The 17,121-nt window shown below is 37.4% G+C and overlaps 1 protein-coding gene across 11 annotated transcripts in view; it reads left to right on the top strand.

Annotated features, from left to right (window-relative positions):
- The window catches only part of SPAG17 (sperm associated antigen 17), a 237,836-nt gene that overhangs the window by 124,061 nt on the left and 96,654 nt on the right, over positions 1-17,121 (top strand). For 9 of the 11 annotated variants that reach the window (XR_003522719.2, XM_027609149.2, XM_027609136.2 and 6 more), the window contains 4 exons: positions 2,360-2,599; positions 3,581-3,692; positions 5,739-5,897; positions 7,077-7,190. Coding sequence is in view for 10 of the 11 variants with exons in the window: in XM_027609149.2 (XP_027464950.2) it covers positions 2,360-2,599; positions 3,581-3,692; positions 5,739-5,897; positions 7,077-7,190 (625 nt within the window). In the remaining variant the exon portion in view is untranslated. The remainder of the gene's footprint in view (positions 1-2,359; positions 2,600-3,580; positions 3,693-5,738; positions 5,898-7,076; positions 7,191-17,121) is intronic. The other 2 variants (XM_027609139.2, XM_027609164.2) reach the window with 2 other exon arrangements.

Below are 17,121 nucleotides of genomic sequence, written 5' to 3'. Positions count from 1 at the left end.
TATACAATGGTCATGGGTGAGAACATTCAATTTAGGAAATGAAATATACTATAAACTCAATGTTATTCTTATCAAAATCCCAGCAGAGTTTTTATGAATCTTGGAAAACTGATTCGAAAATTAATAAAGAGAAACAAAGGGATAAATGCTTTCTATCAGATAGCATTTGATTGGCAAATTACATCTCTTTATTTTCACCTTCCTGTGTGTTTATATTTTAAGCATGTCTTGTAAACAGGGAGTATAAACTAGATTTTTAACTAGTTACAAAGTAACAACTCCAAACATGACACTTTTAAATTTAATCTGCATTATTAACATTTTCTCACCACTTTCATAATTTTAGATAACCAACAGTGATTTGGTCCCTAATTTGTAGCATTTGCTGATATGTGTAGTGTAAAAATGCCCATCATGGCTGTATTCAGGCTATTAATATGACATCACTGAATGCAGAACTGGAAGCAATATGCAGTAGTACACCATTATATTGTATTTCTATGATACAGATACAATTCATATAAATAACCTCAAGAACATAGATAATAGTGAAATGTACCAAAGTAATTAGGAAGGTGGTAAGTTTTGAGTATTTAATGTCTTTGTTTTTAATGTTATTTGATTGTGCATTTATATAGTCTAATTTTAAATATTGCTGTGGTTAACAACCAGCTCATAAAATTCTGGAAAATTTAACAATAAACTCTTTCAAGTCAACATGAGCTAGGTCCAGAACACAACTGTTTTTTGTTTTTAATTTTTTATTTAAATTCAGTTTAATTAATAGATACTCTATTATTAGTTTCAGAGGTAGAATTCAGTGATTCATCAGCTGCATACAACACTCAGTGCTCATTACTTCAAATGCCCTCCTTAATGCCCATCACCCAGGTAATGCCCATTCCCCATCCCCCCACATAGCAACCCTCCAGCAACCCTCAGTTTGTTCCCTATAGTTAAGTCTCTTATGGTTTGCCTCCCTTTCTGTCTTCCTCTTATTTTATTTTTCCTTCCCTTCCCCTATGTTCATCTGCTTTGTTTCTTAAATTCCACATATGAGTGAAATCATATGATATTTGTCTTTCCCTGACTGACTTATTTCGAAGTCAGCACACCACTGTTACTTCCTGCTTTTAACTCATTGGCCTTCCTGAATGTTAGGATCCATGTCTTTCATCAACTCTGGAAATGGCTCAGCCATAATCTATTCAAATGCTGCCTTTTCTAAAGTTCTATTTCATTTCTAACAGAGCTTTCAAACTCACCTTCTTATTTTTGATACTTTTTTGTTTCCTATTTATATTTTGGATCCTTCTTTCTCTTTAAGCAAATTAAAGATTAAGCAGATTAAAATACTTATTTTATATCCTCTATTTGATAATTCCAATATCTTCAGTCTTTGTAGATATGTCTTCACAGAAAGCTTCTTCTTCAGATTCTTGCTTTTGGCTTACTTCCGCAAAATTTGTGATTTTCATTTGTGAGCTCATATCCACCCACAACGTTTTTAGAATACATTTTTAAGGTAATGTATATTTTGGCCACAAATCTATGTGAGGACAGCCTTGTCATTAGTTCTCAGGGTAGACTCCCCCCAGCCCTCCTCACCTTTAACACAGGGCCAAAGAAGCAAGCTAGAATTAATGGTCTTCCTCTATAGGGAAAGATATTTTTTAGTTCACCCAATGAAGGTGTCATTTTTTAAAATACCTGCTCTATTCAGAGATCTCTGATCTGATCTCCCAGGTTATTGCTCTAGTCCCTGTAACCCATTAAAACTTCAGGTCCAGGCTGCCAGGGATGGGCATATAGCCCTTGGAAACTTCTATCCTGAGTACTCATTTTCCTCACTAGACTAGTGCTTTCTCATACCTTTTACTTTGTTGCCGGCCCTGCTATGCATTACAATGATGATTTTTACATTTTATCTATCAATTTTGAAATATTTTATGCCAGGAATGTTTCTTTGAACATCTGGTCCACCATACTGCTGAACTAACCAGGACCTAAATTGGGGATTGGATTCATGTGGGAAAGTATAGGAAGCAGGGAGACCAGCTAAGAGGCTGATGTAATAGTTCAGGATGAAGATGAGAAGACCTGGATTAAAGAAAAGTGCAACAGAAGGTGAGAGAGGCAGCTGAGTAAAGAAAAATCTCTGAATAGCTTTGGCAGGATGTGGTACACAGAAGTTGGGTGAAAGAAGAGAATCAAGGTTAACGCCAAGGTTTCTAGCTCAGTATCTTAATTTGTCAGAGATACAACTTACAAAAAAGCATGTGAAGTATTCTCCAAAATGAACCTGCATGGGATCTAATTTGTTTCAAAATCCTGTTAATTTTTTTAAATGTGTTTATAGGCATGGAAAGAAGAACAAGATCGATTAGCAGAAGAAGAGCACTTAAAGGAAGAAAAAAAAGCAGAAAAGAAGAGTAAGGAAACTGGTAAAAAGAAAGGCAAGGAAAAGATAGAGAAAGAAGGGAGTAATCCTTTGAAGAAAAAATCTGTTTTCAAGGAGAAATCTAAAGAAGAACAAATGAGGATTCCAGAAATAGCAGAGGAGTCCCTCCAGCAACCAGAACCTGAGATCATTTATCCGGTAAAATCAGTGTTCTAAAAAGCCTCTTTGGGTTCTTACTAACTGTTTTGGGAGAAACACAGCTTCTGTGTCAGTCTTCACTGACACCACAGAAGGCCTTGGAGTTCTTTCCAGCGTAGATGATCTCGGACCTGTGCTCTATATTCTTACACCTAGGACTTTCTAGGTAGCCAGTCACAGGATGGGAATACCCTCAGGCCAGCTTTTCTTGAGTGCCATGAAACTAGGTTACTAAGGGCAAGAAAATGGAGATTTGACACAAAAACATTAATTTAGGTTAATGTAAATAAAGCAACTGTGAAAGGTCAAAGTGAACACAAAGTTTGGCTGTATTTGTCTCAGATGACAAGCCTTGCTGAGTAGGCACCCATGTATTTTGCTTGTAGGCTTTGGTAAAATCTTCCCTTTGCCAGCCTGTCCCTCAGGCAGTCTTATGAGGATGACCTAATGGGAAAGAGATGGACAGAAATGTAACAGCCCTTGTCCTTTCTAGCTGCTACTCTAAGCCACTTCTCAGGCCTTAGCATGTATCACAATTACTTGGAGCTCTATCAGCAACACTTAGCAAAAAATGTCTTTACCATATGACTTCCTGAAGGATAAAGTGTCAAGAAAAAAGTACAATGTGTCAACATTCCTTAATATATCAGTTCACTTTGAACAGAATATTAATAGCCAGTGAAAGAGAAATTGATCTCTTCTCCCACCGCTCTTCAATAGTACAGTGATTTGATCTGCACTAGCTCTAAGGGTGCTCCAGTGAACAGGTTTTGAAATCATGGACCTCCTTTAATTCTGCCTGTCCTTGTAATATCACAGGAGGTACCAAAGATAATATGGACACTGTCCTGGGAGTCTACAAAGTGACAGACATTCATTTTGCAGAAATTAAGCTGATAGCAACCTTAACTGGCTCACACTGATGAGTTGATTTTTGTCAATTGCAGTTCCACACTCAAAGCCTGATGTTTTCCCTTCTAGTTTCATGGATATAATATGGGAGATATACCCATCCAAATCTCAGGAACAAATTCTTATCTGTATCCTTCGGATGGAGGGCAGATTGAAGTGGAGAAAACAACATTTGGAAAAGGTACATTTTGAATGCAGCTGGTTAATAGCTTGGAAGATACTAACCCATTTCAGATCAACTTCAGGCCTCGTACCCTTGCATATGATAGGTGAGAGTGGTAATGTGCCCAGTTTTGTTTATTATATACCACAGTCAACATTTCCAGACTTTACATGCTTCTGTTATAATTGACCGCAGGGCACAAGCCAGCTGAGAGTTTAGCTGGGACACACTCTTATGAACATTCTAGTTGTTAAAATCTTAAAATATTTCTATACGATTTGGAGATATTATAATGGTAACCACAATAAGCAAATAATTAATTAGTAATATTAATTACAGCACATAGTGTTATCTCAGAAACCAAGCACATACTGTGAATTGAGAGCGAGTTTCTCGTTTGGGCTCTGGAGCACAGAGCTTGGGGTTCTGCTGCCAAGGTCCAGTTATTTTTGCTACAGAGAAGTTGCTTTTGGATTCAGAAGTCTTTGAGTGGGAGAGGAGCCTTAGGGATGCAGTGAGGAGGACCTAGTCTGGAAAACCCCTAAAGGAAATGTGTGACTCTTCCCAAGAAGCAGATTTTGCAGGGCCTATCTTTTCACTGTGCGTTAAAGATCTCTCAGGTGGATTTGAGAACCTGGGCTTTATTTGATAGCTTATTGCCTCTGAGAGCTGTGAGGTGGTCAGTGTGGAGGGAATTTGAGCAGGGCCCTATTTAATGTCCACAAGGTTATGCACCCCAGCAAGAAGCAACACGGGCTCCTCCTACCCCCACACTCTGCCTGACACCCTTCCTCTCTCTCTCTCAATCCCTCTCTCTTTGCTTCTTTCTTTCTTGTCATCTACTAACTATCAATTTAATAAGGAAGTCATTGCAAAAGTTAGATGCTGTTCCCAATGTGAAATCATGGCTCAAGTGGAAGCATCATTAGATAGCAACTGCCACATCAAACAAAAGGTCACATCAATAATTTTTTAAATAAAAAGGCCTGAAAGTCATTCAAATTATTTAAACAATGGTTGGTGGTGCAACTTACATCAAATGTCAGACCATTTTATTATATAAGGTTTGTTTGTTTAAAACAGGACAGGGATTGTTATTAATGTATAGGTATACATATTTATATGTTTTCATATTTGACATTTTTAATATCATCCTTGGGTATAGGGTACAATTAATAGTAATTAAAAATGGAGCTCAGAATCACATAATTGAGAAAACTACTGGACTCAAGTTGTGTAATGCTATGTTCTATTTTCCATGACTATTCCTTGTGCTTATCGAAATTTATATATGCACACGTTTATTAGTTTCAGGTGAGTCACAGTAAGTGCAGTATTTTCACCCTAATCCTATCAATTTTTGACAGAAGATAGCTCAATCAAAGTTGTGAAGAATAAGTTGGACAAAAAAAGAGAAAAGCTGAGAAAGGAGACAAAAAATGAGTCAGAACACTAGAAGAGGGAATGTGCCATTTGGAAAATTCTGATTTGCTGCTACTAACAATAACAACTACTATAATTAACATTGATGTAATTCTTTAAAAGCTGTAAAACCCTTTTGCATCAACTAACTCATGTTATTTTTTTTTAAAGATTTTATTTGAGAGAGAGAGAGAGAGAGAGAGAGCACATGAGAGGGGGGAGGGTCAGAGGGAGAAGCAGACTCCCCGCTGAGCAGGGAGCCCGATGTGGGACTCGATCCCGGGACTCCAGGATCATGACCTGAGCCGAAGGCAGTCGCTTAACCAACTGAGCCACCCAGGCGCCCCTAACTCATGTTATTAATCATCAAGTTGAGTATAGGTGTACATTAGCCTCAACCAATGTATTTTCTCTCCTGTAATTTGATTAGAAAGTCTGCAAACATCTCCCTGATCCACCTGCCATTTATTTCTGGGATACCACCATCAGTTTATTCCTTTAGGCATCTTTTTGTAAAATAGTGATGTCCATAAATGTTTCCATGCCCTTACTTACATTCTATGCTGCATTATTTAGATGTCTTGTAAGGACCTTAATGGGGCATCAGCAGCAGCCCATCTTCTATCCCATGATTTTCCCCAGGGCCAACTTTTATCAAGGTGACAGTGAAAAAGGACAAGCACACTTTTATAATTCATTTAAAAGACCCTAAGAAAATTGTGAAAAAGGAAAAAAAAGAAGAGGATTGTTCTTCAGAAGATGAGAAAGAAAAAAGAGAGGAAGAGCAAAATCTTGACACAGGTAAGCAGCATCTCTGTGTCAGTGGAGGTTAATATTTCAGCAATGTGTCAAACCCATCCGACAGCAACACACATGCATCTCTTCCACTTAGCAACTAGGGTCATTTTTCCAGATGGTAAGGAAAGTGTTTTGCCATTCTGCTTATATTTATTTTCCCTAAGGTAATGTGTACCTACATTGTATACACAGCACATGTATAGTGGACTGCCAACTTGGTTTTGCCTTCTCTGGATGCCCAGCTCTTGATTCCAGTTGTCATACAGAGTCTGTAGCTGGCTACATTTACGTAGCAACATTGTGTTTGCAATGTTCATTCTGGCCCAAATTTTGTTTTATACAACTTGCATCAAGTGCAGTCTCTAGGACTCAGGTCCGCATTAATTGATTTCTACTGAAGTTTTAGCTTTTCTCCAATATTCACGACAAATGCTGGGGTTTCCTTCTGTGCTCTATCATTTAGTTCTCCCCATGCTTTCAAATTTCTTAGGTTGCAAGGACAAGAGAAAAATCCTACATTTGGTCTTGATAGTCTCCACTTGCTAGTAGATGAGAACTCCAGGTGGATGTCCATTGATTATATACCATGAAACTTCCTGATAACACTATTTAACATCTCCAGGAAACACCACCTGGAGAAACAATGCTCTCTGCCCAATGTGACATGGGTTATACCTGCAAAAGGAGAAGAGTTAATTAATAAGATGTTTTAAACTCAAATTAGTAATAAGATAAATAACTAAATCTTACTAATAAATTCAGTTATGGCCCCAGTATTTTCCAAACTTAAGAGCACAGTGTTTGACAAGTTTGAATGTACCCAAGAACTTAAAACAGAAATTTTTAAGTTACTTTTCTTTGTTTTGTTTGATAAAAGAATATGTAGTTTATTATAAAAAATTAGGAAATATAAGAATATTTAAAGAAGATGACAGTTGCCCCTAATTCTACCACCCCAGCGGTAGCCTCTGTTGTAGTGTATTTCTTACTTTATCATCATGAACACTTTCCTATTCATTAAAGTTTTCTAATGATTTCATAATAATTCATTGGTACATACATACATATCAATAATTTAATTAATCATATCCTCGTTATCTATGTGATTTCCACTTTTCACTGTTTTGCTTACATTTCTTTTTAATAAAATGGAAATGTCCTTGACTTGAATTTGTCTTTTAGAAAAATCAGATGCAGATAATAAAGCTGTCAGCAAGTTTGGATCTTTTTCAGCCACCTTAGAAAATGGGATCTTCCTCTCAATAAGTTACTATGGACCAAGTGGGATGGCCCCAGGTAAAATAAGCACAAAAGCAAGGATAACTGTCTCATGACCAAGGGCGTCTGCCCATCCTCAATACGCTCACTTGTTGATAAACACATTTTGATTTAATGCCCCACTTTTCCTGGAAGGTGGGAATATATGTGTAAGTGTACATACATGAATGTGTGTTTACATATATGTACATATATAATCACTTATACATAGAAAATAACAGTGCTTTGACATTTGAAACAGAATTTATCATATATATAATTTTACATATAATCACACGTATATATAAAATTATATATATTTCAGTTATCCTTGTTAACTAGCAAATAAGTCTGTTAGTTGGTGCCCAAAAAAAGCATGAATTCTCAAGGAATCCTCTTTGTTTTCCACATAATGATATTTTTATGAATCCTATGATTGTGGAACTACTCAGTGTGCTTCAGAACTTAACAGTCTTAAAAGGGCCATTTACTGGACATCTTGAAGGATTTCTTTACCCCACATCTAATGAACAAATTCTCCAACTGGAAGCTATTTCCTTACAAACCACAAAATAATATGTCATTTAACCAAGAACCAATTAGGAAATTTTGTGGGTTCCCATGCATTTTACAGAGATATAAGCACACACATTTAAAAAAAAAAAAGCTTTACAAAATCAAAAGATAATCTCTATGCTATATAGCCTTCAAACTATGTGTAGATCATGGTGATCCAACTGTCTGCCTTACTATGTAGCTCCTTTTCTGCAGAAACATCATTCCATTGGGTCATTATAATCTTTTTCTTACTTTGTGCAAAACATTGTAGTACTCTAGTGAGTTAGAGAGCCCACTGAATTTGTTAGTATTTTTGCTTTATTTGAGGTTTTGTCTTTTAATTTTATATTTGATTTGTTTCTAAGCCAGCACTTGAAGTCATTCTCTGCCTAACAAATTATGTGTTAAATCCATTATCTCACACATTCACTAAAAACATCCTATCCCTTCTGAACATAGCTTATCATGATTTCAGATTAAGATATTTACACTCTACTATCAACTATACTGCTGCTGTTTCCTCAGTGATTTCCTTATTCTTGATTTAATCCTTAAGTTATTACACAATTATTCCATTTAAAACAAATGTTCCTAATTTCACATTTATAAGTACTGCATTTGAAAATATTTATAGTGTGAAAGAAATAGAAAGGCATTCCAATGCTCATGATTGGAAGAATGACTGTTGTTAAAACGTCTAAAGCAATCTACAGATTTAATGCAATCCCTATCAAAATACCTAAAGCATTTCACACAGCACAAACAATCCTAAAATTTGTGTGGAGCCACAAAAGACCCCAAATAGCCAAAAGCAATCTTGAAAAAGAACAGCAAAGCTGGAGGCATCACAATTCCGGACTTCAATTTATATTACAAAGCTGTAGCCATCAAGACAGTATGGTACTGGCACAAAAAAATAGACAAATATATCAATGGAACAGAATAGAAAACTAAAATATGGATGCACAACTATTCTTAGACAATGCAGGAAAGACTATCAAATGGGAAAAAGTCAGTCTCTTCAACAAATGGTTCTGGGAAAACTGGACAGCAACATGCATAAGAATGAAAATCAACCCCTTTCTTACACCATACACAAAAATAAATTCAAAATGAGTGAAATACCTAAGTGTGAGACAGAAAACTATCAAAATCCTAGAGAAGAACACAGGCAGAAACATCTTCAACATCAGCCATAGCAACTTCTTACTATACATGTCTCCAGAGGCAACGGAAACAAAAGTAAAAATGAACTATTGGGACTTCATCAAGATAAAAAGCTTTTGCACAGCAGAGGAAATGATCAACAAAACTAAAAGGCAACTGACAGAATGGGAGAAGATATTTGCAAATGACATATCTGATAAAGGGCTAGTATCCAAAATCTATAAAGAACTTATCAAACTCAACACCCAAAAAACAAATAATCCAGTTAAGAAATGGGCAGGAGGGCGCCTGGGTGGCTCAGTTGGTTAAGTGACTGCCTTCGGCTCAGGTCATGATCCCGGAGTCCCGGGATCGAGTCCCACATCAGGCTTCCGGCTCAGCAGGGAGCCTGTTTCTCCCTCTAACCATCTCCCCTCTAATGCTGTTTCTCTCTCTCTCTCTCTCTCAAATAAATAGATAAATAAATAAATAAAAATCTCAAAAAAAATGTAATGGGCAGCAGACATGAATAGACATTTTTCCAAAGAAGACGTTCAGATGGCTAAAAGATACATGAAAATATGCTCAACGTCACTCATCATCAGGAAAAAACAAGTCAAAACTACAATGAGATGTCACCTCACACCTGTCAGAATGGCTGAAATTAACAGCAGAGAAAACAACAGATGCTGGTGAGGATGCAGAGATAGGGGAACTCTCTTACACTGTTGGTGGGAATCCAAACTGGTGCAGCCACTCTGGAAAACAGTATGGAGGTTCCTCAAAAAGTTAAAAATAGGATTACCCTATGATCCAGCAATTTATCAGATATTTATCCAAAGAATACTAAACCACTAATTTGGAAAGATATAAACAACTATATGCTTATTGCAGCATTATTTACAATAGCCAAACTATGGAAGCAGCTGAAGTGTCCATCAATAGATGAATGGATAAAGAAGATGATATATATATATATATATATATATATATATATTTGTCTGATATATATTTGTCTGATATATATTTATTTGATTTATTTTTGTTTTAAATGGAATAATTGCATAAAAACATAAAACATAAAAATTTCACCATTTGCAGCAACATGAATGGAGTTAAAGAGTATAATCCTAAGTAAAATAAATCAGTTGGAGAAAAATACCATGATTTCACTCATATGTGGAATTTAAGAAACAAAACAGATGAACATAGGGGAAAATAAAAAAGAGGCAAACCATAAAACAGACTCAACTATAGAGAGCAAACTGAGGGTTGCTAGAGGGGAGGTGGGCAGGAGGGTGGGCTAAATGGGTGATAGGTATTAAGGAGGGCACTTGTGATGAGCACTGGGTGTTACTGGTAACTGATGAATCACTAAATTCTACTCCTGAAACTAATATTATATTATATGTTAGCTAACTGAAATTTAAATAAAAACTTGAAACAAAAATAAGTAAGTTAATAAATAAATACTTGGTGAAATAAATAAATTAAATTAAAGGCATCCACATTGGCAAAGATAAGTAAAATTTTCACTATTTGCAGATGAGATGATACTCTACACAGAAAACACAAAAGACCACCAAAAAACGGTTAGAACTAATAAATGAATTCAGTAATGTCACAGGATACAAAAGCAATGTAGAGAAATCTGTTGCATTTGTATACACTAATGATGAAGCAGCAGAAAGAGAAATCAAGGAATTGGTCCCATGTGCAACTGCACCAAAAACCATAAGATACCTAGGAATGTAGAGCAGCATTGTCAACAATGGCCAAATTGTTCTGCCTGCTCTTCTCTAGGATTTTGATGCACTCCTGTCTCACACTGAGGTCTGTCATCCATTTTGAGTTTCCCGAGTACAGAACATTTGCCTCTTTGGTGAGGTTTATTCCCAGGTATCTTACAGTTTGGGGCGCAATTGTAAATGGGATCTACTCCTTAATTTCTCTCTTTTCTGTCTTGTTAGTGTATAGAAATACAACTGATTTCTGTGCATTGATTTTATATCCTGCCACTTTACTGAATTCCTGTATGAGTTTTAGCAATTTTGGGGTGGAGTCTTTTGGGTTTTCCACCAAGAGTATCATGTCGTCTGCAAAGAGTGAGAGTTTGACTTCTTCTTTGCCGATTGGATGCCTTTTATTTCTTTTTGTTGTCTGATTGCTGAGGCTAGGACTTCTAGTGCTATGTTGAATAGCAGTGGTGATAGTGGGCATCCCTGTCGGGTTCCTGAGCATAGGGGAAGAGCTCTCAGTTTTTCACCATTGAGAATGGTATTCGCTGTGGGCTTTTCATAGATGGCTTTTATGATATTGAGGTATGTACCCTCTACCCCTACATTATGAAGAGTTTTAATGAAGAAAGAATGCTGTGATTTGTCAAATGCTTTTTCTGCGTCTATTGAGAGGATAATATACTTCTTGTCCTTTATTTATGTAGTGTATCACATTGATTGATTTGCAGATGTTGAACCAGCTTTGCAGCCCAGGAATAAATCCCACTTGGTCGTGGTGAATAATCCTTTTCATGTACTGTTGGATCCTATTGACTAGTATCTTGGTGAGAATTTTGGCATCCATGCTTATCAGGGCTATTGGTCTGTAATTCTCCTTTTTGGTGGGGTCTTTGTCTGGTTTTGGGATCAGGTAATGCTGGCCTCGGAGAACGAGTCTGGAAATTTTCCACCCATTTCTAGTGTTTTGAAAGAGCTTCAGAAGAATAGGTATTGATTCTTCTTGAAATGTTTGGTAGAATTCCCCTGGGAAGCCATCTGGCCCTGCACTCTTGTTTGTTGGGAGATTTTTGATTATTGCTTCCATTTCCTTGCTGGTTGTGGGTCTGTTCAGGTTTTCTATGTCTTCCTGTTTCAGTTTTGGTAGTTTATATGTCTCCAGGAATGCATCCATTTCTTCCAGATTGCCAAATTTGTTGGCATATATTTGCTCATAATATGTTGTCATAATTGTATTTCTGTGGTGTTGGTTGTGATCTCTCCTCTTTCATACATGATTTTATTAATTTGGGTTCTTTCTCTTTTCTTTTTGATAAGTCTGGCCAGGGTTTTATCTCTCTTATCAATCCTTTCAAAGAACCATTTCCTAGTTTCATTGATCTGTTCTACTGTTCTTTTGGTTTCTATTTCATTGATTTCTGCTCTGATCTTTATTATTTCTCATCCCCTGCTGGGTGTAGGCTTTATTTGCTGTTCTTTCTCCAGCTCCTTTAGATGTAAGGTGAGGTTGTGTATTTGAAACCTTTCTTGTTTCTTGAGAAAGGCTTGTATTGCTATGTATTTACTTCTTAGGACCACCTCTGCTGCATCCCAAAGATTTTGAACAGTTGTGTTTCCATTTTCATTTGTTTTCATGAATTTTTTTAAATTTTATTTTATTATGTTATGTTAGTCACCATACAGTACATCATTAATTTTTGATATAGTGATCCACAATTCATTGTTTTCGTATAACACCCAGTGCTCCATGCAGTATGTGTCCTCCTTAATACCCATCACCAGGCTAACCCATCCCCCCACACCCCTCCCCTCTAAAACCCTCAGTTTGTTTCTCAGAGTCCATAGTCTCTCATGGTTCATCTCTCCCTCCGATTTCCACCCCCTTCATTTTTCCCTTCCTTCTCCCAATGTCCTCCATGCTATTCCTTATGTTCTACAAATAAGTGAAACCATATGATAATTGACTTTCTCTGCTTGACGTATTTCACTTAGCATAATCTCCTCCAGTCCCATCCATGTTGATGTAAACGTTGGGTATTCATCCTTTCTGATGGCTGAGTAATATTCCATTGTATATATGGGCCAAACAATCCTAAAATTTGTATGGAATCGGAAAGACTCCGAATCACCAAGGAAATGTTGAAAAAGAAAAACAAAGCTGGGGGCATCATGTTGCCCGATTTCAAGCTATATTACAAAGCAGTGATCACCAAGACAGCATGGTACTGGCACAAAAACAGACATATAGACCAATGGAACAGAATAGAGAACCCAGATATGGACCCTCAACTCTATGGTCAAATAATCTTTGACAAAGCAGGAAAAAATATGCAATGGAAAAAAGACAGTCTCTTCAATAAATGGTGCTGGGAAAATTGGACAGCCACGTGCAGAAGAATGAAACTCGATCATTCTCTAATACCATACACAAAGATAAACTCAAAATGGATGAAAGATCTCAATGTGAGACAGGAATCCATCAAAATCCTAGAGGAGAACATACGCAGTAACCTCTTTGACATCGGCCACAGCAAATTCTTTCAAGATACATCTCCAAAGGCTAGTGAAACAAAAGCAAAAATGAACTTTTGGGACTTCATCAAGATAAAAAGCTTCTGCACAGCAAAGGAAACAGTCAACAAAACAAACAGGCAACCCACAGAATGGGAGAAGATATTTGCAAATGACACTACAGTTAAAGGGCTGGTATCCAAGATCTATAAAGAACTCAAACTCAACACCCAAAAAGCAAACAAGTCAAAAAATGGGCAGAAGACATGAACAGACACTTCTCCAAAGAAGACATACAAATGGCTAACAGACACATGAAAAAATGTTCATCATTAGCCATCAGGGAAATTCAAATCAAAACCACATTGAGATACCACCTTACACCAGTTGGAATGGCAAAAATTGACAAGGCAAGAAACAACAAATGTTGGAGAGGTTGTGGAGAAAGGGGAACCCTCTTACACTGTTGGTGGGAATGCAAGTTGGTATAGACACTTTGGAAAACAGTGTGGAGGTGCCTCAGAAAATTAAAAATAGAGCTACCCTATGACCCAGCAATTGCACTACTGGGTATTTACCACAAAGACATAGATATAGTGAAAAGAAGGGCCATATGCACCCCAATGTTCATAGCAGCAATGTCCACAATAGCCAAACTATGGAAAGAGCCCAAGATGCCCTTCAACAGATGAATGGATGAAGAAGATGTTTTCATGAATTTTTAAAATTCTTCTTTAATGTCCTGGTTAACCCATTCATTCTTTAGTAAGATGCTCTTTAACTTCCAAGTATTTGAGTTCCTTCCGAATTTCCTCTTGTGCTTAAGTTCCAGTTTCAGAGGACTATGGTCCCAAAAGTCCAATCTTTTGGTACCAGTTGAGACTTGATTTGTGACCCAGTGTGTGACCTACTGTGGAGAATGTTCCATGGTCACTCAAGAAGAATGTGTATTCTGTTGCTTTAGGAGGGAATGCTCTGAATGTATCTGTGAAGTCCATCTGGTCCAGTGTGTTATTCAAAGCCCTTTTTTCTTGTTGACCTTCTGCTTAGATCTGTCCATTGCAGTGAGTGTGGGGTTAAAGTCCCCTACTATTACTGTATTACTATCGATGTGTTTCTTTAATTTTTTTATTAATTGGCTTATATAATTGGCTGCTCCCATGTTAGGGGCATAAATACTTACAATTGTTAGATCTTGTTGTATAGACTCTTTAATAATGATATAGTGTCCTTCCTCATCTCTTATTACAGTCTTTGGTTTGAAATCTAATTTGTCTAATATGATTGCCACCCAGCTTTATTCTGATGTCCATTAGCATGATAAGTTGTTTTCCACCCCCACACTTTAAATTGGAGTTTTCTTTGGGCCTAAAATGAGTCTCTTGCAGGCAACATATGGATGAGCCTTGCTCTTTTATCCAATCTGATAGCCTGTGTCTTTTTATTGGGGCATTTAGGCCATTTACATTCAGAATAACTATTGGAAGATATGAATTTAATGCCATTGTATTACCTTAAAAGGAACTGTTACTGTATATTGTCTCTGCTCCTTTCTGGTCTATGTTACTTTTGGGCTCTCTCTTTGTTTAGAGGATCCCCTTTAATATTTCTTGTAGGGAGGTTTGGTGATCACAAATTATTTTAGTTTCCATTTGTCCTGGAAGATTTTTCAGTCTTTCTATTTTGAATGACATATGAGCTGGATAAACTATTCTTGGCTGCATATTTTTCTCATTTATTACCCTGAATATATCATGCCAGTTCTTTCTGGCCTGCCAGGTCTCCATGGATAGGTCTGCTGCCAATCTAATGTTTCTACCCTGTAAGTTATAGACCTCTAGTCACGAGCTGCTTTCACGATTTTCTCTTTTGTCTCTGAGATTGGTATATGTTGGGGTGTTGATTTATTTTTATTGATTTTGTGCACACAGTTCTCTGTGCCTCTATGTGGATTTTGATGCCTGTTTCTTTCCCCAGCTTAAGGAAGTTTTCCACTATAATTTGCTCTAATATACCTTCTTCCCTCCTCTCTCTTTCCACTTCTTCTGGGATCCCAATTATTCTAATATTGTTTTGCTTTATGATATGTTATCTCTCGAATTCTCCCCTTGTGATCCAGTAGTTGTTTATCTCTCTTTTTGTCAGCTTTTTTATTCTCCATCATTTGGTCTTCTATCACTAATTCTCTCTTCTGCCTCATTTATCCTAGCAGTTAGAGCCTTTTTAATTCAACTTGGTTAGATTTTAGTTCTTTTATTTCTCCAGAAAGAGATTCTCTAGTGTCTTATATGCTTTTTTCAAGCCCAGCTAATGTCTTTATAATCATTATCCTGAACTCTAGTTCCAACATCTTACTATGTTCATACTGTTTAGGTCCCTGGCAATTAGTACTGCCTCTTGCTCTCTTTATTGAGGTGAGTTTTTCTCTCTTGTCATTCTGTCCAGAGAAGAATAGGTGAACGAGAAAACAAAATATTAAAATGGCAACAACGATCCTTCTATTCCAGAGAAATATACACTAAACAAATCAGAAGAGACCAGAAACTGGGAGGGGAAAAAGAGAGAGAGAGAGAGAGAGAGAGAAAAGAGAGAATATAATCAGACAGGTGAGCAGAATAGAGCAATACACAGGATTCTGTGTGTATTTTGGTCTGTTTTTTAGAGAACTAGATCCCAAAATTGTAAAGAAAGGAAAACTTACACATGTACAAAAATAAAATTAAATACAATGAAAAGATAGAATGTAATTGTAAAAACGGAAATGAAAAGATAAGAAAAAGCAAAAGAGAAAAAAAAAACCAAAACGACAAAAAAGGGATATAAACAGATAGGTGAACAGAACATAATACACTATCTCCTGAACGTATTTTGGTCAGTTTGTTAGAAGAAACTACATCTCAAAATTGTAAAGAAAAAAACTTATATATACAAAAATAAAATTAAATACATTGAAAGGTTAGAATGTAACTGTAAAGATGAAAATTTAAAAAGATTTTAAAAAGGAGTTGATAAAATAAGAAACTGGTTGAAAAGGGAAAGGAAAAAAATAAAAATTAATTAATTAATTAAAGTTGAAAGACTAAAGAATCATGGGGAAAAAGCCATGAATTCTATGTGCTGTATTCTCCTATTGCTGGAGTTTTGCAGTTCTCATTGATTGGTACACTTGGTCTTGGCTGAATGTTCTTGCTCACTTTCTGGGGGAGGAGCCTGTTGCATTGATTCTCAAGTGTATTTGCCATGGGGTGGAATTGTACCACCCTTGCCAGGGGGCCAGTCTAAGTAATCTGCTCTGGTTTGCTCTATATGGCTTTTGTTCCCTGAAGGCTTTCTGCACAGCTTTAGAGGATGAGAATGATAATGGTGGCCTCCCAGTCTCTGGCCCTGGAGCCTAAAGCTCAGCACCCCACTCCTCAGTGAGCCCTCAGAGAAAAGCATTCAATCACTCCTGTCTCCCTGGTCTCTGGCTGCACTCTGTGCTCACCCAGTCTGTGACCTAGTGTTTCTATCTCAGGCACATGACCCCATTTCAAGTCTCAAACTTTGCAGACTCCTGCGGTGCACTCTCTCGCTGCTCCTCCTGGGGGAGATAGGGGGGTCTTGCCAGTTCTGCTGCTTCTTGTTGGGCCCCTGCTCGTACAGCAGTCTCCCAACCGTGCCACAGTTCACAGTTTATGGCAAACCGGAGCTGAGAGTCCACTCCTGGGCTCACTCTTTGCAGCCGGCTTCCCCGCTCCAATGCCTGGGAGCTCTGCCGCACTCAGGCACTCCCAGTCTTCCTGTGACCCTGAGGATCCTGAGACCACACTGTCCCAGCTAGGGTTCAGCCCCTGCTTAGCCACCTGAGCAACATCCCTCACCAGAGCCAACTTGTAAAAGTTCCAATTTGTGCTCCACTGCTATATATTTCACTTGCTGTAGCCAGCTAAAGCAGGTTCCCTCCCCCCATGGTCTATCTTCCCATATATCACCTTGGATTCACTTCTCCACACCTCCTACCTTGCAGAAAGCAGCCACTT

This window comes from Zalophus californianus, chromosome 4, assembly GCF_009762305.2.
Source record: "Zalophus californianus isolate mZalCal1 chromosome 4, mZalCal1.pri.v2, whole genome shotgun sequence".
In the NCBI taxonomy this organism is placed as follows: domain Eukaryota; kingdom Metazoa; phylum Chordata; class Mammalia; order Carnivora; family Otariidae; genus Zalophus; species Zalophus californianus.
Note: the sequence above shows the minus strand (reverse complement) of the source record. Positions and strands in the feature narration are given on the sequence as shown.